Source organism: Sebastes umbrosus, chromosome 23 (genome assembly GCF_015220745.1).
Source record: "Sebastes umbrosus isolate fSebUmb1 chromosome 23, fSebUmb1.pri, whole genome shotgun sequence".
Taxonomy (NCBI): domain Eukaryota; kingdom Metazoa; phylum Chordata; class Actinopteri; order Perciformes; family Sebastidae; genus Sebastes; species Sebastes umbrosus.
In genome coordinates this window covers 5,517,142-5,541,592 of record NC_051291.1, presented here as the reverse complement: position 1 = coordinate 5,541,592, position 24,451 = coordinate 5,517,142, and the positions used below count along the sequence as shown (strand labels likewise).

General features: G+C 43.6%; 1 protein-coding gene across 20 annotated transcripts in view; it reads left to right on the top strand.

The window, feature by feature from the left end:
* sox5 (SRY-box transcription factor 5) overlaps positions 1–24,451 on the top strand; it is a 240,974-nt gene that overhangs the window by 203,329 nt on the left and 13,194 nt on the right. For 12 of the 20 annotated variants that reach the window (XM_037760090.1, XM_037760089.1, XM_037760091.1 and 9 more), the window contains 4 exons: positions 556–682; positions 3,866–3,954; positions 13,921–14,085; positions 20,810–21,002. In XM_037760090.1, coding sequence (XP_037616018.1) covers positions 556–682; positions 3,866–3,954; positions 13,921–14,085; positions 20,810–21,002 — 574 coding nt within the window. The remainder of the gene's footprint in view (positions 1–555; positions 683–3,865; positions 3,955–13,920; positions 14,086–20,809; positions 21,003–24,451) is intronic. The other 8 variants (XM_037760078.1, XM_037760074.1, XM_037760084.1 and 5 more) reach the window with 3 other exon arrangements.

Here is a 24,451-nt window from a genome sequence, read left to right as displayed (position 1 = left end):
AAATCCTGGAAACCTTGTGAAGTCGTATGGCTCTCTGCCGACGGGCGCGCGGAGAGGGTTGTGTGTGTGTGTATGTGTGTGTGTGTGTGTGTTGGTGTGTATGTCGGTGTGTGAGGGGGTTGATGTGGGGAGAAGGGAGAGAACATCATCTTCCAAATAAAAGGAGAAGGCCAGCTGTTGTGCGAGTTTAGTGAACTGTTCTCATGACTTGTCTTTGAATCCAGAAGATGGGGTGTTTTAGTGTGTGTGTGTGTGTGTGTGTGTGTGTGTGTGTGGGGAGGTGTCATATGTGTGATCCATATGTATGACATGAATATATGTATATGAGCCTGAATGCATATGATTCTGAGAGATTATTATGATGTAATTCAGATGTCTCTCTACTTAAGGCTGTTGTGGGATCAGTTACATGCACAGCTCTATTTTTAGCATCATTGTGAATTTTCAGTGCATGTCTATGGCTGGTCATTAAAAGAGATGCTCATGTTTTCTTGTCCTTTTTCCTCCCTTCCTCGCTCCTTCTCTCCCCTCCTTATCTTCCTCCTCCTCCATCAGCAGGTCCAGGGCCAGCTCCCTCCGCTCATGATCCCCGTCTTTCCTCCGGACCAGAGGACTCTGGCGGCGGCCGCGGCCCAGCAAGGCTTCCTCATGCCCCCCGGCTTCAACTACAAGCCCGGCTGCAGTGAGTAACGTCCACGCACGCAGACGCTAACAAACTTTCAAACTACTTTTTTATGTGTTTTTCAACCGAGCAAGGTAGAGTCTGACCGTTTTTTTCCCACACAAGGAGTCGGATTGTTTCCCAAAAGACGAGCTCGCCCCTACAACAACATCTCTCTCTTAATAGAAAAACCAGTCCAAATACACCCTTCCTGTTTACACTCTCTATCTCTCTCTCTCTCTCTTGCTCAGTCCTTTTGGCTCCATCCTTTTGTCTTGTCTATTTTTTGATGTATAAAAGCAACAAAATACAGGCGTCCTGCAGGACATGTTTTTTTTTTTTTTTTTTTTTGGCTATCACGCTCCGGCTGTGTGGCAATGTGTTGTTTACCATGATAGAGACGGAGAGAGAGAGACAGAGAGAGAGAGAGAGAGAAAGAGGGGTGGTTGCTTGCCAGGGGATGCTGGGAATAAATGCACGGTGGGGGGGTTAGCAGAGGGGGTGGTGGTGGCGGTGGTGGGGGGGGTGGTAATGTGACCTGCCCCAGGTTCTCCTCACATTAACACGGGAAGCAGCCAGAACATGCTTCCAACGCAGCCCACACACACCAACACACACAAACGTCCAGGCAGCCAGAGAATGCTTTGTGATATCGCAAACACAAAAAAAAAACTTCGACACAGATATGCGAGCGTGCACACGAGCTCCGTGCACGCACCCACCCCCCCCCCCCCTACTCCCTTAGAGTTTCACAGCTTCCCAAACAAGTCCATTCCATTTTAATTAGTGCCATCTTCACCCACGCCCACTGCCCACGTAAATACCCTGTCAAGTGGTGGGCTTGTCTTTTCACTGCCTCCGCCAACTCCAACCGGACTGGCACCCGGCGCCAGGCTGAGCCGCCCCTGAGAAAACTCTCTGGCAACTTTCAAAGTTGTTGTTGAGTTGATGTAGTTTGGCGGCGCGCGGCTCTAAAATAGGACATGTGTAGCATTGTGCTCTGACATATTCTCACGGCGCTTTTCGTAGCTTTGAAGATATGAATAGATTTCACCCGCACGTTATGGATTGCTGTGCCCCACTTGTTGAGCGGTAACACCTTTTTTCTGCCGTCCAAGCTGTTGACACGACGTGTTGAAGCTAAAGATAACTGTTTCACTTTAGTGAGGACTTTTTAAATCTTTTATAAATATTTATTAAATATGAAGTATATAGAATTAGTTCTAAACAGCACTGCATTTTCAGGTCTGACATGTTCATAATTTACTTAAAAAGTAGATTTTTTTTATTACTATTTCTATTTATTTTATATCTTTTATTTTATTTTATTTTTATTTATTTTATTATTTTACAATCCCACCCTTACCTATGCCTTATCTAACACAGTTAAAAAAGGGCCTTATTTTCTATGTCTCTGTTCTATGTCTGTCAGCTTGTTGTTTTCTGTCATGGTTAATATTTTAAGAATTTTTTAAAGTAATATTGTTTGATTAATATTATGATTATTATAAATGTTATCACTAAAAAAAAAACTAAATTTGAAGCTGGTTTTCACTTTTTTTTTCTTTGTTTTTTTCCCAAACTATTAAATAAACAGCTATTCTACAGGGTTAGTAGTACTCCTTATGGCGAGTAAACCGAACTTTAAGTTTTAAATACGTAAAATATAAAGTACATGTTTTATTAAATGTAAAATTGTGCACAAATTGACACCAAATGGCGCTTTGCCTCTCACTTCCCTCCTCGATCCATCTCCCTCTTTCGTCTGCTTGTCAGTGAGAAATTTCGTCCCCGTCCGCCGAGGTCGCTGTCCCCAAGCCAAGAGCAACATGTTTGCTTTCCTCCGTCCCTCTCCCTTTTGTTGCAGCGACCCCCAGGAGGAGCATAAATATCCACCCAGCTCATGTTTGTCTAGGGAGCGAGGAGAAAAGACCCATCTCCTAGAATACACAGTCCTGAAATAATTCTTTAATCCCTCCTGCCCTCCCTCCCCGCTGGAGAAAAGAATGTCTCAGCTTTTTTTTTTTTTTTATTTCCCCGAGTTATATGGGAAAATATGTCGGAAGGAAAGTTTTGGCTTATGCCAAGCGCACACGCACATCTACGCGGGCAATAAAAGGTCCAGAGAAGCTGGCCGCTGTGCCGAAAGTTCAGGTCAGAAATGCAAGGTCAAGCCCTGAGAACATTCCCAAAGTTTTTCTCCATGAAGAATAGAGTGTCCTCGACGTGGTACCAGTACAAAAGTCTGACCTCCGTGTACTTTATTTTGGTTAGTGGGCATGTCCAAAATGGAAATCAGAGCTGTCAACAGGCAGGTTTTATTCAATATGACGATAATTAAGTACAGTATTCCTCCTCTCCATCTCCTCCTGACCTTTCTCTCCCTCCTCTTCTCACTCTCTCTCTCTCTCTCTCTCTCTCTCTCTCTCTCTCTCTCTCGAAGTAATTACAGCACGGCCTATCTGCACCTGGTCACACTCGTCCTTTTCTCTGTCTCCTTCTCTCTGCACTTCTGTCATCTCCTCTGCCCCGTTCGTCCATCTATCTCTTGATTTATCATTCCTGACAGGGGGTGGCAGGGAGGGAGGGAGGGATAAAGGTGGAGAGTAAGTTGTGAAGAGAGAAAGATGACAACAAGAAGGACACAAGGAGAGAGAAAGTGGGAAAGAGAGAGAGAGAGAGAGACTGAAAGCAGCTCTCTGCCAACAAAGCAGGAGAACAGACAGTTGAGAAGGGGTGGGGGGGGGGAGCAGCAATCGGCAGTGGCGGCTCTTAATTACGGCGCTGGGGCCAGCTTTATCAGAATCCCCTCACCTCGCTGCTCTTTGTCAGGGGGTATTAAGGAGGAGGACACACAATCAGGCTTTTCATTAAGGCCCTACCGGCAGCGCACACAAAGGACGGCTTTAACAGCTGCAGAGAGGGACTCAGGTGGTGGTGGTGGGAGGGGGTGATGAGGGTGAGGCGAGGGGACGAAGGTGGGATGAGAGGGAGGAGAAAAACAAGAGGATGGAGGGGGGATATAGACTGAGCATGGAGGATAGGGCGAGGGATGAGTGGGTCACGGAGCAGAGAAGGATGAGAGAAGAGAGGGATGCTGCTGGAAGAGAAGAAGGAGATGAATGACAGGGAAAGGGAGGGGATCCTAGTGTGTAAAAACGCACTTTAAAACAATCAATTTAACCTTCTTCTTGTTTTCTTCAGGTGACCCCTACCCTCTCCAGCTCATCCCTACAACAATGGCTGCTGCCGCCGCTGCTGCCTCACCAGGCCTGGGACAGCTTCAGCTCCAGGTAAGACCCACAGCAGCTATACAGACGAACTCTTGGAAGCACATTTATAGGGAGCAAAAACATGCAGTAAATTACAACGACAACAAAAACCAGAAATCTTTGGGTATCACACACTAATACATTTCTTCTTTTCACTTGGGTGGTCCAGTTGGGAATAAATCCCTTGACAGTGTTCACACCACATACTGCCCACTGAGTTATACAAGACCACAAACACAGCCACAGGGGGGGTGAGGAGGGAGGGAGGGAGGGGGGGGGGGGGGGGGGGGGGGAATCTGTCACTTTCCGCCAAAGTGTGGACAGTGAAATGATCCCATAAAAACATGATCTTCATGATCAGAGCTCCAAAAATCACACGGAACTGACAAGTGTAACCCGAGCCCTCGGCTTTGGTCTGGCAATACTCAGATTGACTGTCAGAACTAATGTGTGGAAGAGATTTCAATCTCCTTCAACAGCACAGAGGAATCTTTATATATGCTATATATTTAACTTCTAGGTTATCGTCGTTATCGAAGTGATGATTACGCTTTGTTCCGCAGGCACCTGAACACACCGAGAGGGAAACATTTTTAGGCATTGTATACTCTCAGCTTTCGAGTACAAAAAAAAAGGGAAAATGCCATTCACTGTCATGGATTATATATCTGAAGCTTCATGCATCTGAAACATTATTTTCTTCTTGAATGGAAACAAGTGGGAAACACATTCGTCAATAACTGTAAAAAAATATGCGGCGGAAAAGCGAACAAAGTTGATTTTCGGAGCTTTCACACAACGCAAACGTTGTGCGGAACAGGTTGAGTTGCACCTATATTTATGAAACAACAACACGTAGTCTGAACCAGGACAGCAAACTTTATTACTTCTTTCAGCTTTGACAAAGGCAGCGCAGACAAGATCCACTCCTTCCATTCTTACCTTTCACAATAAAAGCCCTAGACATATAATGTTCGCTATAATGCTTATTCTTCACGCCCCTGGTGTGTAAAGGCCTTAACTCAACTGGGTCTCAATTTCAAATTAAAGTTAAGACTGTTCACTTTTTTGTAGTTTTTTGTCTTTAAACTGCAAATGTCTGCAGTTAGGGTAAGATTAAAGACCATCCAAACTTCTTTTTTTTTTATTTTGTCACTTTTGATATACGACTAAAGTTATGAAACTTTACAGCAACCTATATTGCCAAGAAGTGACAGGCAATTGTTCGTTCCATTGCAAAATTTCCGCCATTTTGGACTGAAAGCGACTACAAGAAGCCAGTAAAACATCTGCTTAAAAAGTGCCGTACGAAAGTAAAACAAAATTATTTCTATTCTATTGTCATATTCTACCGAAATGGCCTGTGTTGAACAATAAAATAATATAAATATGATAAGCGTTTTCAGTCCAAATTGGCGGCAGCGGCTTCTATACTCTCTGTTATAACTGATAAAAAATGGCATTTGAGGATTTAACAGAGATGTATACTTTGATTGGATGCTGGGAGCGATCTGACAGATTTAAGCAATCAAATTTAAGGGATCGTCCCATATTCAAGTTCAAGAACGCAGTCTGCTTGTTGGCTCTGCTGCTATGTCGTAAATTTGGATGGTGAATAAGCAAGAAAGCAGAAAGAGATGACAGAGACAGAGAGAGACAAAACCACAGAGAGGTAAAAAACAAAGCGAGTCAACATCTGTTATCCCGTTTATAAGGAGGATGAGTCTGACTTTGGTCCTTTTCCTGTCTGCATATTTAGAATAAATGGCCTATCGCTTGGTTATCCTGACCCCGCCGACCGACCGCAGCTCGTACACTCACTACTAGACCTCACATACTTCCACTCAGATCCACGTGGGCTTTGGGGCCCCCTCTCCCAGGGGTTAAGAGCTTGCGCGGGCGTCCCCCCCACCTCTGGTTGCCTGTCTGAAACACATTAACCTCCAGTGTTGGGCTCGGCCTCTGCACAGGCTGCACTTGGCCCCTCATGTCTCCTTGACACGCATTATCATAAAATATGACACACACACGGATATCTGAGGGAAACAGCTGCAATTGACGCACATATTTTCCCTGCGCATCTTTTTCACTTACTGTGGAATGATGGGAAAATATGGGTTAAAGGTTAGGCAGAGTGTGTGTAATACGTTTGCACCTGTCAGCCAAACGTGCCGCCCCATATGCGAGACACTGCAGGGAGAATAGAATAGCTGTGTAATTCTATCATGGAGAACGGACCCCGCTGTCGTCACTGATTTCATTATTACTCGCGCGCGTGTGTGTGTGTGAGCACATTTGTGTGTTTAGCCTGAGAATAATGTCCTCTGCGCTGCTATCACTGCTTCAATCTAGCCGTCCATATGTTCGACTGTGTTCAGACACACTCAATCTCCAGTCGAACGGCTTTGTCCACCTTGCAATTGGATTTTTTTTTTTTTTACCAGCAGGGAGGGGTGAGAGGACACAACAAGTGCAAAAAAACATCTCACTAGCAGATTTCTTTCTTACAATCCTCTCAGACAAACACACACACACACACACACACACACACTGAGATTAAGGCTTGTCAGAAAGGAACGAATTTGTCCGGGCTAACACAAGTACAGATGTCTCAATGTGGATGGATTTCCTTTGGGGATCGTCCCTGCGCCCTCATTTGATAAGGAGGTGTCTCTGTCGCCGAGACGAGACATGACAGTTAGCTCGGGCCCTGGGTCGCCACGGCAACACAGCGGTTTGGCGGAGGAGAGGACTCAAGTGAACCCACTTAGCCGACAGACACACAAATAGAGGTAGAAAATGAAAGATTTTCAGACGGAGTACACAATGAACTTCCCAGCTGCATTCAGGAGTGCTTGGAAACATGTTGACAGATGTGTTATTTCAACATGTGGATACTTCTTGAACTACACACACACACACACTCATTATAGTGTGATTACTTGTACACACCTAATGTTTGGCATAAATCCCTTATATATGCTATTTCATGCATTTCCTCCCATACACCTATGAAATTGCACTAAAATGTTGACTTTTCAAGAACTACATAAAACAGCCATATTTATATTTTAAATCCAGTATATTCTTTATTTTTTTTAAGGTGTTATAAATCCAAGATAAGTCAATTTTTTTCAGTCCACAAAGGAACAATGTAATCCTTAAATGAGGTAAAACTTATGAAAATATTGGAGTTTTAGTGATATGCAACACACATGTGAGAGTGAGTTTCATTTCTCAGGCAATGAGTTTTAATCTGGTCCAGGTCATGACCTTTGGTGCCTCAGTACTTTCAACAGGCTTTAATAGACTCACTGGTACAATGGTGCTAATATAGGCAGCCCATCCGTCTTACCTAACTGACACAGTACAACATTAAAGCTGCACCGGGCATCTTGCTGGTGACCACAAATGGCTAATTTTGACAATATTATTACATAGAAATAATGTAATGGTCTTTTTTCTTTCTTTGAACAGACAGCTTGGTAATTTATTTAGTACTTTCCTCTTAAATTTTAATTCATACATCGCTAATTTCTTTGTAGGATAAAAAAAAAAAAAATTGTCTATTGGACAAACAGGATTAAAGGGGCACTACAGCAATTTAGTTCTGCACATGTTTTGAAGTTGGGGGACTTACAAGAGATATATTTTTCAAAAAATGTAATCAAAACCGAAGCAGCAGAGCCTGAGATATCCTAACTTTTAGTCTCAATTTATAGGTTAAACCCCAGAAACACTGAATCCTACATTTCCCATAATGCAACTAAATAGCATCTTCTGTTTAAGTCTCCCTGACTGGTGCATTCTCATGTCTTTTAAAGTCAATGTCCCTGACTTGTGACGTAGTCTTTCTGATAAAATCTGTCGTACATACTGATATTAGGGGTCCTGATATTACGCCAAACCATTTTCCACATCTTAGTCCCTCTTAAATACGTCTGAAATGTGAAACCGTGAACTTCTTCTTTGTGAACGGTATTCACATAAAGGAGGAAATCTGCGAGGAACAATGGCTTTTTCCCCGATTACACAGTGTAGAAACTGTATACATAGAAAGAAAAAAAAGATTTAGATAAAACTCTCAACAGCACGGCTTTGATTTAAGTGCAGTTCTTAGAAAAATGTATTAATCTCTCAATGAGTTAAAGCTCTTTCTATGTGTAAAACATCCATAGGAATCAAACAGAGTAGCTCTTACAGTCAATGGGAGCTTAACACAGAATCCTTCACAGACGGGTTTCAAGGCTATGGAGGCTTTGGAGTGTACAAGGTTGGCATTTAGCATCTTAATCTGGGGGGATGAGTGTGACATTGTGCATTAGAGCATGTTAATCTGGCTCCCTATTGACCCTTGATATCATTGATATCATCCACAAATGGACTGAGAAGGACAGACAGAAGGCTGAAAAATGAAAAGGAAAAATGCACTTATCCAGGCGAGAGAGAGATGGGCGATAAAGGTGAAAAGGCTGAGGTACCAGAGAAGTATTTAGAAGGATGATCAGTTAAAAGGATAAACGGAGAGAAAGAGAGATGGAGGTAGAAAAAGTGTGGATGTGTGCGAGAGATTAAATGTGTGTGTGAGTGGCGCGTGGTATAAAGAGGGTCAATAGCGCGGGTCAGGCATCATATGGAGAGGCAGATGTTGGAACATATTGTCCTGGATTACCACACTGTACACCGGAGAGACGGACGGACGAACAACGGGCAGGCGGTTAGAGGGAGGCAGAGGGGGGGAGAGAGGAAAAAATAGACAGGGACAGATGACAGAAGGTAAATGAGAAATCAATCGAGCAACTCGTTTCCCCACAAAACCTTATCTGGAGGAGGGAAAGAGTGCAGCAGAGCATTTTCTGCTTCAGTGTCGGTATCTTCCTCTCGGCCTTAAAGGCTTCTCGGAGTTGCAAGGAAATGCCATTTTGTGATAACAGCGTGGGATCAATGTGAAATCAATAGGCAGCAGAGATAGGTGACTATAGTACCACTTCTGCACACATAATAAATAAAGTTAATTAATTAAATTAATTGCACGTTTTTTATCCATTCAAAATGTACCTGTAAGGGAGATTTGTCAAGTATTTAATACTCTTATCAACGTGGGAGTGGGCAAATATGCTGCTTTATGCAAATGTATTTATTATCGGAAATCAATTAACAACACAAAACAATGACAAATATATTATTTAGCCTCCTTGTCGACAAGCTAATATTACACCAATGGGTTCCTCAGGTTTTCTTGTCTCATATGATGCAGTATCTTCTCTCTAGCTTTAAAACAGAGCCCGCTACAACCTCCGAAACATCGATTACGTTAATGCGTTATTCTAGCGTTAGCTTTGACAGCCCTAGTATGAATCCTCTATGATATATTATTGGTGTAAAACATACTTTGTCTCCAAATTGGGATGAAATTCCTAAATCTAAACGTTTAGGTTGCAATGCTGAAGTAACAGCACTTCGTTTTCAGCAAATATAAAGTAAAAACTAACTTTCTTTTAATGTTCTTTTAAACTGTCTCAAGCTGGCACAGCGGGGGAAAGAAAAAGAAACCCTTGAAGATGTTTGTTTTTAAAGTAAATTCCTCTGATTTTTTTATGTGTTAGTGTTTGTCCTTGAAGTCGCGCCATATAGGTATAAGGAAGGCATCGTAATCATTTTATTTGCACTTTGCCACTCTATTCATCTTTCTGTGTGGGTAGTTTTTTTTTATTTTATTTGTTGCTTAGTTCACAAACGCGTTTCAGTTACTTAAATGAGTACAAAGGCTCAAAGGAGACAAAATCGAAAGAGAAAACATAAAGACAGTTCAATGTCTATGACTCAGTCCACACTTGCTTTTTCTTTTTCTTTTTTGTCCTTCAGCACTGAGACACAAACAGACAGACAGGAAGTCTGACAGACAGACGGACAAGAATCCATTGAGATCCATACAATAGTCCTCGGTGTCCATAATGAACAATAGAGCTCTGAAGCGCCGCTAACTCTGACAACAAAGACCAGACGGGCTGGTAATCTGACTAAAGCTGCAGATTATTGACCAACACTCACACACTCACACACATAGATCCATTCCTACTAAAATGACAGGAGAAACGAAGAGAATGGACACACACACACACACACTGTCAATAGCACTAATGCCAAACACTCACCGCCATGTCTTCACTCAGAGGAACACCAATACTCTCACATCACCTCTTCACCTCTTGTCAATAGAGCTCAGGTTTACACACACACACACGCACACACACACACATACAAACACACATAGTGGGGTGTCATGTGACAAGCACACACACACACACACACACACACACACACACACACACACAAACACAAGCAGATGTTTTGGTCGCACATTAGGGGATTAAGAGCAGAAAGAGTGAGGAGAAGGTCTTAACACACAGAACATGCCCACACAAACACAATTGTGTTTTCATGACTTTTGAGGACATTACATTGACTTACATTCATTTCCTGGAGACTTACCATAACCTTAACTGTAACTGCTACTTGCCTAATCTTAACCCTTAACCCTAAACCGAGTCCTCACCCCGAAAATATAATGGTTTACGTTACGGGGACGTGCATTTTGTCCCCATTTGGAAGGCGAGTCCCCACAATGTGACTGTGTAAACAGGTTAATGTCCGCACAACGTAGGTAATACACACACACGCACACACACACACAGCTCAGCAGTGAGTGACATTTCAAATTCCTTAGTCTCATCCTGCATCTACGATTGCATTCCCCCACCCCTCACTCATTGTGTTGCTCTGTGGGTGTGTGTGTGTGTGTGTGTGTGTGTGTGGTTGTGCGCCTGTGTGTGTTCGCTCCTCCGGTCACCCCAGGGGGCTTTGCGCTGTCACTTCCTGTTTGTTGACATGCATGTCGTTGTGGCGACGCTCTGGGCGCGCTCCACAGTGTGCCTCTGTACGTGTATGTGTGTGTGTATGTGTGTGTGTGAGCATGTGTGTGTGTGTGTCATTGCTCGCCGGCCCATTGAGCGGGGCTTTGAGTGACGGGAGCTGGCCTTGTAATGGAACTCAATTCACTCCGCAAATAAAGAGGCCTTTGAACCACTGGTCCGAATATGGCAGGACACACACACACACACTCATACACACACACACACCGCCTGTGGTCCTCTTGCTAGGGGGTTTGGCTGGTAGGGAGGGGAGGGAGGGGGGACGGGGGGTGAGGGGTGTTCATGCTCGGCTGCACCCCCTTACCCCCCCCGTCCTCCCTCCTCACTCTCTCTTCCAGGAGCCACAGTGCAGCTAATTGAAGAGAAATGAGCGAGCGGAGGCTGATCTGATCTCAGCGAGCCGGTCGTTCGCGTAGCTCGCCGGAGCATGACCGATCTCCCGCTGATTTCCACATCAGCAGCAGCAGCGGCAGCACACCCTGTCTACTGTATGTACCTCAATTATCATTGTTCCCCTCCGTGTCCATAACAGCGGCAGGGGTTGCTTTCCAAAACGGAAGACAAGCTGCACCAAAGGATTTGATCAAACCTACCGTCTGATATTTAGTGAAGAAGATTAAAGCACAGGCAAAACTCTCCGTAACTTTCCATGAGCTCAGTTTATTTAATTCAATATTTCTTAAAGCATCCAGTCTCTGAAAGTGTTTGTCAGGGATGAAGTTAAGGCACGGTCACACATGGAATTACATTCACCTCCCGTTCACTTCCATTCTATGCGAGCGAAGGGGCGAAAAAAGCATTTGCTTCCAATGGCGAGGCAAAGTCGCAACAAACTTACTCTAAATTTTGGTGGTCATGGCCATTCTCAAAGGGGTCCCTTGACCTCGGACCTCAAGATGTGTGAATGAAAATGGGTTCTATGGGTACCCACGAGTCTCCCCTTTACAGACATGCCCACTTCATGATAATCATATGCAGTTTGGGGCAAGTCATAGCACACTGACACACTGACAGCTGTTGTTGCCTGTTGGGCTGCAGTTTGCCATGTTATGATTTGAGCATATTTTGATGATAAATGCAGTACCTATGAGGGTTTCTGGACAAGGTACAGGTACCTTATTTTAAGGTGCTATTACACCATAACATGGATAACATTCAGCCACTAGATGTCGCATTCTCCCTCCCCCCGTTCCATTGCATTCACTTCACAACAAGTTGTTGCCAGGCACTTACCATCAATCTCAGCCATTTATCTGTTTTTTTCAACACTAACTGACGACCCAGACACGCCACGTGATACCAACGTCATTTCACTCTTGGCTCACAAGCCTTGTTAGAAGTGGGAACCAATCGTCAGATATCTTCCACAGAGGTAAACAAAACATTCATTTTGGAACAGCCAATTTTTTTTTTTAAAGTGATTAATTCACAATCATAAACAGGAAAAGGAAAAGGCTTACTTTAAAAAGCTATGTGGATGTATTATTTTATAATAAATAAATAAATAACAATAAAATGTTATCAATAAGACCTTTAAAACGTTTGGGAATTCAATAAAAGCGAGAAAAGATAAAGAATTGTAACTGAAAACATGCTGCTGTTACGTTTCTACACAGTGAATATTGTTGTTGCCACATGTGAGTGACAGTCAGGCGGAGATTATTTCAAATTCAAATACGAGTTTCTTCCAAAAAAAGTATTTCTTTGTGTGCAGTGTGTCCGCTGCCAGTTTGAATGTGTTTTTTTCTTGTTTGTATAAAAAGAGATAAATGTCTTTATTTAAGATAGCAGAGGAGAGCAAGAGCTAATGTGGCTGTCAAGAGAGATAGAGAGAGGTACAAACAGACAGAGAGAGAGAGAGAGATAGCAGTGACAGCATCTCTTCCTTGTCCATTTGCATAAACCAGCCTTTGTTTGACGCCGGTGGCCGGCAGCCAAGCACCAACAGAAGGACGGAAGTTAAACTAAAAAAAAAAAAAAAGGATGGTCCTCTTCCAGAAAAATCTTCCACCAGAAATAAATGATAACAATTATAACTATTCAAAAAAAAAAAAAAACACATCAGTTACTTCTCGCTAAACAACCGTTCTGTTGCTCTTCAGAAGAGGGAATAACAATTCTGAGAAAACAAAAACAGCGTCTGAGAGATTTGTATTAGCCGACATGAAAGCGATTGAGCTTTGCAGGATGATTTTTTTGAGCAGGCAGATAGAGGGACAGAAAGAAGTGTTTATGAACATTGAAGCTCCTTCCAAATTGTGAATATTACGCCGTGTCTGTTGCTGTGGAAATACCGGCCAGAGACTGTTTTGTGTGATACAATGGTATTGCATAAATATTCCCGAGTATGTTCACACCATAGCAGCTCAAGCCATAATGCTTTTATTTAATTGGAAATTAATTAAATACATAAACAAGAATAGGGGAAAACCTGTTTTTTTGTTTCCCACAGCAGTTATTGAATCAATTCATCTTTATTTCCGACTATTTTATGGGTGTTTTTTGCGTCTTATTGTCGGTAAAAAAAAAAACATCGCAGGGGCACAAGACACTTCTGGCACGTCCCATCTGGCTTCGCAAATTTCCTTCTCTCTCTCTCTCTCTCTTTTCCGTCTCCATCATCACTTTTTTTTCACCTTGAGCGAGAGCCGGGCTCTCCGGCGTGACCTCGATAGCCGGGAATGTTTTTCCTTTTCTCCCACGATGCACCTGGAGGGGACACGGCCATCTCTGGGCCTGTCAGAGAGGCTGTTAGCGCTTCTCCCATGGGGTGAGGGAGGGGGTTGACAGCGGAGATGTCCCTCTCCGTCGTCTCTCTCTGTCACACAAACAGAGGCCGGGCCACTAATGGCCTCTTCTTCCAGAGCTTTTTAGCCGGCATCTTCTCCTTTTTTGTTTGTGCGCTCTCGAGTATTCATTTATTCATGTCGCCCCTTTCTTCTCCTTTCTTTCCCCCTCCTCCCCTCTTCTTCCTCTCCCCCCTTCTCTGTCTCTCTGTCATATCCCCCCCCCTCCCCCTGTCTGTCTCTCTCTACCTGTCTCTCTTACCTCGCAGCAGTTGTACGCAGCTCAGCTGGCGGCCATGCAGGTCTCTCCGGGGGCCAAGCAGCACGGAGGCAGCCTGCCACCCCAATCCAACATGGGCACACACTCCCCACCCACCAACACACACTCACAGAGCGACAAGGGCCGCAGCTCCCCGCTACCAAACAAGGCCAAGGTAAGGAGAGGCCTCTGTGCCAGTGTGTGTGTGTGTGTGTGTGTTTAATACTAGAAAAGCCTGTTGATTTGAGGATTTGAGAGTTGACTCTCAAGGTTGGGTGGCCAGTATTTTTCCAATTTACGAAAAAATGTCTCAATTACATGAAAGGACATTATTAAGACAGATTTTTTTTCATTTAGAGAATTCAAATTAGCCACCAAACTGCAAGTTATTTTAGAGATTGAGTTCTTAACCTTTTATTTTCTTAAAATAAGAGAAACAATCTGCCAGTTTCAATGCAAATCAACTTGCTGCAAGTATTTTCTAAAATTAAGTTTTATTTTTTCCATATTCTATTACATCAACTGGTCTTATTCTTTCTTATTCCAACATAAAGAGATTTCTTAAAAATCCTTGAAACAACTGGATTACTATTGAAAGAAAATTAAATATTCTTACTGTGCCGGCAAATTCTTTCATTTTTTTAAAAAGGAAATATGATTTTTTTTTCTTTTTACTTGATTATAGCCACAAAAATGACTTTTGCAGTTAAACTGTAAACTCTTTGGCCTTTCTAGTGTTACAACAGAGACTGAGAGAGTGAATGTTTCACTGCAGTGCATGAAGCTGAAAATGTGCGTCCCAGCTTGTTTGAAGGTTGCATCCCGATTGCATCTTTTTTTTATTTCAATCAAACAAGTGTCCTGACTGAGCAACGGTCAGCTCCTCATACTAATGCACGTCTTTTGGTACAACTCCAGCTGGTGCTGTATACGGCCGCGGTGGATTTGAGAGGATGTATTGCTGTTTGTGCCGTTTTCTCGGCTGGCTGCGCAATAGGGGCGAGGGGGAAGCCTCGTGTCCATCCGAGTGGAAGTCTATGAATATCTGGTCGGAATATCTGGACCCTGACCACCTCACACAAACACACACACACACACACACACACACAGCCCCCTGCCGTCCTCTGTCCACCCTCGGACCCCCCACAAGTGTAGTGGTCAGTCACAAATCAACACATTGACACACACATGGGATCAGACTTGTCCGTCCCACAGAGAATGAGATCTCATCACATACATCACAGCTTCCCAACTTCTTTTCCTTTTTCTTCCTTTGTCTTTCCTCTCCTCATCTTTCCTTTTTTTTTTTTTCTTTCCATTGCTTTCTTTTCTTTCCTCCCATCTCCTTTCTCTTTCTCTCATCTCATCTCCTCTCCTTTCCATTCTTCTCCTCTCCTTTCCTTTCCTTCCATCTCCTTTCCTGTCCCATCCTGTCCTGTCCTGTCATGGTCTGTCCTATCGTTTTCATTTCCTTCCTCCCATCTCCTTTCCCTTTCTCTCCTCTCCTCTCCTCTCCTCTCTTCTCCTCTCCTCTCCTCTCCTCTCCTCTCCTTTGTTTTCCTTTCCGCTCCTCTCCTCTCCTCTTCTTTCCTTTCCTTTCCTTTCCTTTATATTACTTTACTTTACTTTACTTCACTTCACTTTACTTTACTTTCCTGTCCTCATATCTCCTTTCCCTTTCTCTCCTCTCCTCTCCTTTCCTTTCCTTTCTTCTCCTCTCTTTTCCCTTTATTCTCTCCTGTCCTTTCCTCTTCTCTCCTCTCTTCACCTCCCCCCTCCTTACTTCCACTTCCACATCTTTTCTTTTGCAACTTCTCCATCCTTCTCCATCACCCTTTTGTTCCCAGTTTGTTCTTGACCTCCTCCTGCTGTCTTCAAACACTCATGCACACACTGAGGACTAGCTCATGGCATAGATTCAAGCTCACGGTTTGACCCCAGAGCTCACACCCCTGCTTCCTTGTCCATCAACCCCTCCCTGCATCTCCATCACTCACACTCACACACACACACACACACACACACACACACTCACACACACGCTACCATCCCGCCCCACCGACACACTCCTCTTACCGCCGTATTACCATATATATGGAGTTGGGCTGACAGGCAAGTGCCGCGGCCTGTGGTGGAGGGGAAGTGGGGAGCCGTAATGGCCTCCCCCAGTCCAGCAGGAGTGGCAGACTGGGGAGTGGACCCACATGGCACCCGACAGGCCCCATGGAGCCAAACTGGCCAATTGACCGCAGCGCTGTGTTGGTGTTACTCCCCCGTGCACTCGCACTGTTTGCGATCAACGAGAGAGACAAACTTTAGATACGTGCTCGGTGGCGCTTTATAGATATTTGTCTTTCTTTTTTCTTTTCTCTCAGTCTTCTTTGGTTTCTTTCAGTCCGGCTGACCACTGCGGCGCTCTCACTCATTCTTTCTAACACTCTCTCTCTCTCTTTCTCTCTCTCTCTCTCTCTCTCTCTGGGTGAGTGACATGTATATTTCAGAGGTGTGCTCCCCCTGTGGGCTCTATCTCAGGTCTCTAGTCATTTAGAGACGCGCTGCCTGCCTCTGCTCACAGCTGTTTGGACTCAGGCGCACACCGCTTAAGTGCTTTACCCTCGGGTGAGACACGGACACACACACACAGTCGTGCACAAAAACACACGCACACACAGGTGTTGAATAAGACACTATACCAACCAGCCCCTCCACGCACACACACATACCCATGCACAAATCACTGCAGCATACATGCAGCTTTCTTATACGCAAGAGTGGACCGTCAGATGTAGGCAGGCATGCATACAGAGCCATACAATAGTGCGAATTCAAATTGTGCACCATATGTAGCCCATTCGCTGACATGCATCACGCACACACGCAGCGGCCAAAAGTAACTGAGTATGTTTACCGTACTTAAGGACAATTATGATGTACTTTCCATTTTATGTTACCTTATACTTCAATTATTTTCAGAGGGAAATAAAGTACTTCTTACTCATTTATCTTTTATTCATTTATAGATTTTACACATAAACCAGCTCGTAAAAAATATGATGTATCGCTACAGATACAATTGTTTAACAGTATATAAAGTAATAATAGAATGAATAAACGCAACACTCCTGAAGGAGCTATTCTCTGCCATGAGTACTTTTACTTTTGCAACTTTAAGTATGTTTTACTGCAGGCTGTTCTCATACACCATTTGAAAAGTAATGCACTGTTATCCGTAATACGAATCAATTCGTATGTAATCCACGTAAATGTGAACCAGGAACTATAAAGAGCGACAAACACCGCATTTCTCCCAGGAGACCAGTGTTCGTGTTCAGTGTTTGTTTACACTGAAGTCACGTTTGATCGTTTGAGGGGGGGATCGGTCCCAAAATCTGCTTGATTCCCGTGTAGTGTGTACCCAGCATTAGTGCCTTAACCAGCAGAAATTGACACGTGTTGCTGGACATTTGTAGGAAAACGCACCAAAAACCAGGAATAACTTTTCATAAGATATCATGCAAACCGTTATATGAGGTTTGGTAGTACTACTACTTGTACTTAAGTCATTTCAGTCTAATGGATAGGAGTCAGCAAGAGCCAACAAGCCTAGCCTCATTAGGAAAAATAAAACAATCAGTCTAGACTGTCAAGGTAAAGTCTGTGCGTCTGTTTACTCCAAATACAAATGAGTAGAAAATGTGAAGTGCATTTACATACTCGAGGAGTTTAGCATTTGAATCGGTGCCACGAACGGTGTCATATCTGCCTCTTCTGCGTCGTCTGCTGTCTGAGAGAATTAGATATGACAATATAATTAATATCCAAACAGTCATTTATAGCTGGAAGGGGGAAGGAAGAGAAGGAGGAAAGATGAAAGGAGGGAAGGTCTTGACATGAACGTTGTAGCACACACACCTCAACACACACACACACACACAACCTGCCCAGGATAAACATTAGTGGCACACACACTTGTCCTGTTAATTGAACCATCAGCTCCAGTGATAAGATGCAGAACCCTGATGTCGCTTTCACATGTCGGCATCCGCAGGAGTGAAACGCAGCCCACACACACACACACACACACGCAAACACACACACATTATCTCTCCCCTCCCGCTTCCTCTCCGTCCCTCTGGCTCTCGTTGTCACTCTGCATGTTTTCGGTCTCAAAGCTGGAGACTGTTTCATCAGCCAAGAGAGACACAAAAGCAATTGTATTAATTCAAGATTCCGAGGCTTTCAGAGGCTTTAGAGGCCTCACACACACACACACACACACACACACACACACACACACACACACACTGCCATGAGATTTAGAGCTTGTTGAACAATGTCTCGCACTGACACACACACACTCATAAACAAGTCGGTCCAAGCCTCTCAGCCCCACTGTCTCAACTAATTCCTCCACACTGGCATAATGCAGGTTGGCCACCTTCCCACCATAGGATTTGGCTTTGGCGCTGAGAGGAAACTCCCCCCCCCAGCCCCATCCACTGTACAAGAGGCAGAGGCATTATCTATTTGTAATAAATATTCAAACGCGTTCCCAGCCAAAGCCCGCCATAATATGGGTCAGGATTGAGAAGATCCCGCTCAGTTTTTCTCCCCTTTCTTTTCTCTCCTCTTCTTCTTCTCCGGCCTATTGTCTCACTGAAGGCATCTTTGGGGGTCCTCCGTCTATTTAGAAAGCCCCCCCCAACCCCCGCCCCTAATGAAGGACAATCCGGTTAGGCCTCGCTCGCACACACACAAAGTGGCGATCGCGCACACGCATAGGCACGTACACATGGAGGGGCTTAATTGGGAGGGCTTAATTGAGTTGTGAGGGGCTCATAAGGCTTAGTACGACTCAAGGAGTGGGAATCAGGGAAAGTCGGCCTTAATGAGTGGGTATACCACACACACACACACACACACATACATACAGTACTTGTTCCCTTTTTTTTGGATCCCACTGTATGCTGGATTCTACTCCGGCTAAGCAGCAATTAGACTAATGACCAGAAAATAAAGAAAAATCATGTCTGTTCTATTCTGTGGTTTAAATGGTGCTACAGTAGGACCACACCTGTAAAGCTAAATGTTTTTATGAAATGTACACTTGGGAACAATTAATATATTACCGTAATATTACAAAATAATTAGGGCTGTCAAAGTTAAAGCAATAATAACACCATAAGCCTCATATGAAACTATAAAACGTAAGGAATCCATTGGTACCAACCATGTCATACTAGCTCGTCTCGAAGGAGGCTAAATAACGCTCCAAACTTGTGCTAAATCTTGGTGAGGGAAAACTCATGGCCATTTTCAAAGGGGTCCCTTGACCTCTGATCTCAAGATATGTGAATGAAAATGGGTTCTGTGGGTACCCACGAGTCTCCCCTTTACAGACATGCCCACTTTATAATAATCACATGCAGTCTGGGGCAAGTCATAGTCAAGTCAGCACACTGACACACTGACAGCTGTTGTTGCCTGTTGGGCTTCAGTTTGCCATGTTATGATTTGAGCATATTTTTTATGCTAAATGCAGTACCTGTGAGGGTTTCTGGACAATATTTGTCATTGTTTTGTGTTGTTAATTTACTTCTAATAATCAATATATACATACATTTCCATAAAGCAGCATATTTGCCCACTCCTATGTTGCTAAGAGTATTAAATACTTGACAAATCTCCCTTTAAGGTACATTTTGAACAGATAAAAAATGTGATTAATTGCGATTAGATATTTTAATCAATTGACAGCCCTAAAAATAATAAAAAGAAACTGTATTTCTGCTCCTCACAGACTCTATTGTGGTGCATCTTTACTGGCGGGGCCCATTAAGCCGTCCCTCGCCCCCGTGTTGTGTCTGCCTTTTAATTGCAGGGTTTTAATTACACAGAGTGGTCTGTGTGCATCTGGCCCCTCGGCGATCTAATTCCTTCCTTCCTGTCACGTGACCCTCTGAGGCTACCCCTCCTGATTGGATTAGGTCATCAGCAGGGGTGGCGTTGCCATGACAATTAACGCGATAACAGCCCCCCCCGGCGTCGTGCGGTGGTCCACATGCCGATTCATTTAGGGGGCCGCTGTCTGTTACTTGTGTCGAGGTTGTTGCTGTGTGCAGACATGCTTTGATTTAGATGAATTTAAGGATATAGACGGTCCTGTTTGGCATCATAATACTTTAACAACATGGACCTAAATATACTTAAAAAGTTATTGATTGGTTGTTGGGGCTGTGTGTGTGTGTCTTTAAGGCAGAAAGTGCTGCTTCACTGTTCCCTCCACACACTCGCATGTTCCACAGACGGTTCCTTGTTTCTAATGGAGCAAGTGCACATTGAAGTGGCAGACAGTCCTCTGTTCTGTTGGCTGTTTGATACATTGAGACATCACCATGTCTTCAGAGCTGTAAAGACAGTCTCAAGGAGGTGCTATTCTTTGTGAAAGACAGAGAGACTGTAGTTTTGAGAATGATTTCTTCTCCTCAGGTGTGTGATTGTTGCTCTTACCGCCGGCCTTGTTTGAAGCATGTAAAGGAGCAGAGTTATTGTGCATGTTTTACCAGAGCCTGCATGAGGACTGTGCACATGCATGTTCATGAATCGTCCCGACTTCGCTGCGATAGGAAGTCAGTTATTTTGCATGTAAATGTCAGTGGTTTGCACCAAAATATATTTTTATTGTTGTCTGTGCTGCCGTTTTTGTTGCTTATGACGAGCTGTTTTGGATACAGGCAGTGGCATGCACCTTGTCATCCGTCCCATTGCCGTGCATGGGCTCTCCGTTTCATTAGCACGTGTTGTGCAATTGCGAGCGGTCTCGGTGAGGGGCCTCCTCGCTTCCAAATTTTTTTACGGTGGTCACAGCAGGCGAAACTGTGCTGTTTTGGTTTTTGCAGGACAGTGAGGGTGCACAGCCACTGAACCTGTCGGCCAAGCCTAAGGCATCCGAGAGCAAGTCACCCAACTCCCCCCCAACTTCCCCACAGGTCGCTGCTGCTGCTGCCGCCAAGCTGGGCCCTGCCGGCTCCATGAAGCACAGCGTCGCCCCCTCCAGCATCGGAGGTCCACCGACCAGGGTCAGCTCGATAGGTAAGTGGACTCAAGTACCCATCACACACACACACAGCACAGGAAAAGTCGAAGGATAATCCAAGATTATTGGTCGTTTTTGTAGTATTGACCATCATTTTGTATACCACTGTACTCAAGTTTATTACTGAGATCTGGGAACATGACTAGCCTACTACAGGTAGACCTCTGAATCACCACTCACATCTACAATTTTTTTAGCAATTCAAAAATGTCTGATGTTGTGATTATTGATTGTTTTTTAGAGGGAACTAAAGGAAAATCAACCTTATTCCAAAAGAAACTACGTCTTTTTTTCCCGTTTAATATTCGCGTTCTGTGTGAAAGTACTCATGACAAAAACAACAATTCAAAAAAAAATATTGACATGCAAATTAATCGCACAAATAAACGCCGCGAGTGTGTAACAGCCTTAGGACTTAGGGGTTGACGTCATCTTCCTACAAAGCTAGCTAGCTACTAAGCTATATCATTTAAAAATAGTGACAGAAAAATGGTAGCTGTTATATCGTGGCATATTTCTAGCCGATTCGACTGTTATCAGGCCATTAAATAGGCGTTATCAGTCGCTATAAGCACCATAGATATGGGTCAGCAGGGGCCTACTATGTCTACAACTTCTTTAGGTTTAAACAACAAAACCACTTAGTTAAGTTTAGGGGAAAACATTGTGTTTTGGTTTAAAATAACTGTTTCAAAAGTGAAAGTGAAACTTAATGCTTGTGAGCAAAAAGACAACTACACGTTGTTGGTTTCACACCACCCCATCCCCATCCCCATCCATAGCCCCCGACCTACACCCCTTATGGAGTTTGTCGGAGTTTGTCTGTCTATACTACAGCGCCTGACTTCAACTTCTGCTCCTGTCATAATTACTACGCTCGCTAGAGGTCGCTTTTGTCTTCTTGTATACCTTCTTTCAGTGATTGCCCATGTGAATAGATGATAAAACCTACTAAGTGAGTGTAGCAGGGCTCTACTGACCCACATCTATGGGGCTGATAAGGAAGGGATAATGTACAGTGAGCCGGTCATTGTTGTGAAAGAATACCCGACAGGGCGATGCAAAGTGGAGGTGTCTCTCATCCGCCTGAAGGGGATTCTCTCACAACAATGACCCGCTAGCTGTACATTATCCCGCTTATTACAGGGCTATTTACTGAAGAAATCAATGTTTTGACACAAAAACGGTCCGCCAGAGTCTGACATCAGAGCTGCGCCCACAGCAACAGTCTGTTATACATAGCAACGGACTGTAATACAGAAATTACAGACCGCAGAACACCGTGATTGACCAATCAGAATCGAGGATTCAACACAGCCGTGTAATAACCACCGATAACGCCTATTTGATGGCCTGATAACAGTATAATCTAGATATTTCTTAGATTGAAACATGAATTTGACTGCTCCTAGCAACCATATTTTATTTGTAGGCGATGTGGCGTTCCCCAATCTCCGCTATTAATTGAATGAATACAGCCTTATTGTTATTACCATTACAAATGATGGCCTACAAAAATATGATTCAAGTTGTATTAAACCCTATTTTTTCCTTTAAATGCACACACACTCATACACAACAACAACAACAACGAAAACATGTATACATACAATATAAGTGCTCCCTACACTTTTATGAAAAGCAAATTGCTCCCATTATGACAATGTACGCCTTTGACGAAAACCGCAAATTGCCTCACTGGTAGTGGCGATGACAAGAATAGCATTTCCCTCGTAGTGTTGCCATTGTTGCTACTGCCAGTGCCGTAATCATACCCGGCCATATGCACACATACATGAAATATGACATAAATGAATCACTATTTTGTACTCTTAATCCATTTTTCACGCAACACTGATAGTTCAAATATTACACATATGTAACAGGCTATAATTAGTGTGTTTGTGTTTTTCTTTCCGTGTCGCTGTTTGCCTCGGGGCTGCTTCATTGTTATGTGTTTATTAGTGACTGAAAGAGACAGAGAGACGTAGGGTGTGAGGGAAAGAGGAGAGAGAGAGAGAGATGGGGATTAGCACTTTTTTTTCCGAGCGATGAAGCGGGGGAATAATAAAGAGAGGAGCGCATGACAGACAGGAGGTATCACCAATGAGATTAGACAAGCCTCTTACATGAGCCAGGACAGCGCAAACACCCAGCATTAATGACACAATGACAGCACACACACTCCAACACACACACACACGCACAAACACAATCCCACCTCCTCCTCCTATGCAATAGGCAGTTAGTCATTTTTTTTTTTTTCACTGACTTCTTGGCTAATCTCACTGTTTTTCAACAAATCGGCGGATTTAATATCAGATTAGTGGATTTGCGGTCCCAGATGTTTTTTGTTCGGGAAAAATGGATTACAGTGTTTAAAGTTTGTGTGTGATCCCCGCTGAATTATTTGTGCTGTGGGAGAGAGACCAGCGTGCGTTTTCGTGTCTCCAGTTTTACGTCGTAGCTCGTAGGTCCCATCTGTTGCCCCTGAGTTTAGCCGGTCACCGGCGCTGTTTGTTATTGCGGTTCATAGTCGTATTAGGATTCCTGTTACAAGTTCAGAAGGGATAGAAGGGGCAGACAAAATTGGAAAAGAGTCTAGAGGCGGTTGGTTTTGATGTGGGAGTGAGTGTGTGGGTGGGTGGTACAGAGCATGAATGTGTGTTCAGGTTATTTAAATTCAGACAGGAACAAACAAACAGACACGCATGCAGTGGATGGAGTGGAAAAAAATCTTAAAAAGAAAATTGTTTTAAAGAAGAAGGTAAAAGTGCCACTTTGAAAATACTTTGGTTTTATATGATTGGCAGTGGTAGAATGTAACTAAGCACATTTACTCTTAGTGCTAAGGTACTTTACATGAGTATCTCCACTTTTACTCTTGTGTATACCTCTGCTCCACTACGTCTCAGTGTACTTTTTACTTCACCACATTTCTCTTCTCAGCTATAGTTAAGATTTCACAAACTAAATATATGGTCACGTTGTAAAATATGATGCATTTGTATTAGAGCTGTCAAAGTTAACGTGTATAATAACGCAAATTTCTTTTAACACCACTAGTTTTTTTTTAACGCATTAATGCAACTTGTGATTTTTAGGTTGTAGCAGGCTCAGTTTAAAAGCTAGATTGAAGATACTGGTATCATGTGAAACTAGAAAAACCTAAGGAATCCATTGGTACCAATCATGTCATATGAGCTTGTGCGAAGGAGGTTAGATAACGCTCCAAAAAACTGTCATGGCCATTTTCAAAGGGGTCCCTTGACCTCTGACCTCAAGATGTGTGAATGTAAATGGGTTCTATGGTTACCCACGAGTCTCCCCTTTACAGACATGCCCACTTTAGTCATCACACTGACACACTGACAGCTGTTGTTGCCTGTTGGGCTTGAGTTTGCATCCTCATTTAAGATAAAGATAAAATATACCTGCAAAAACA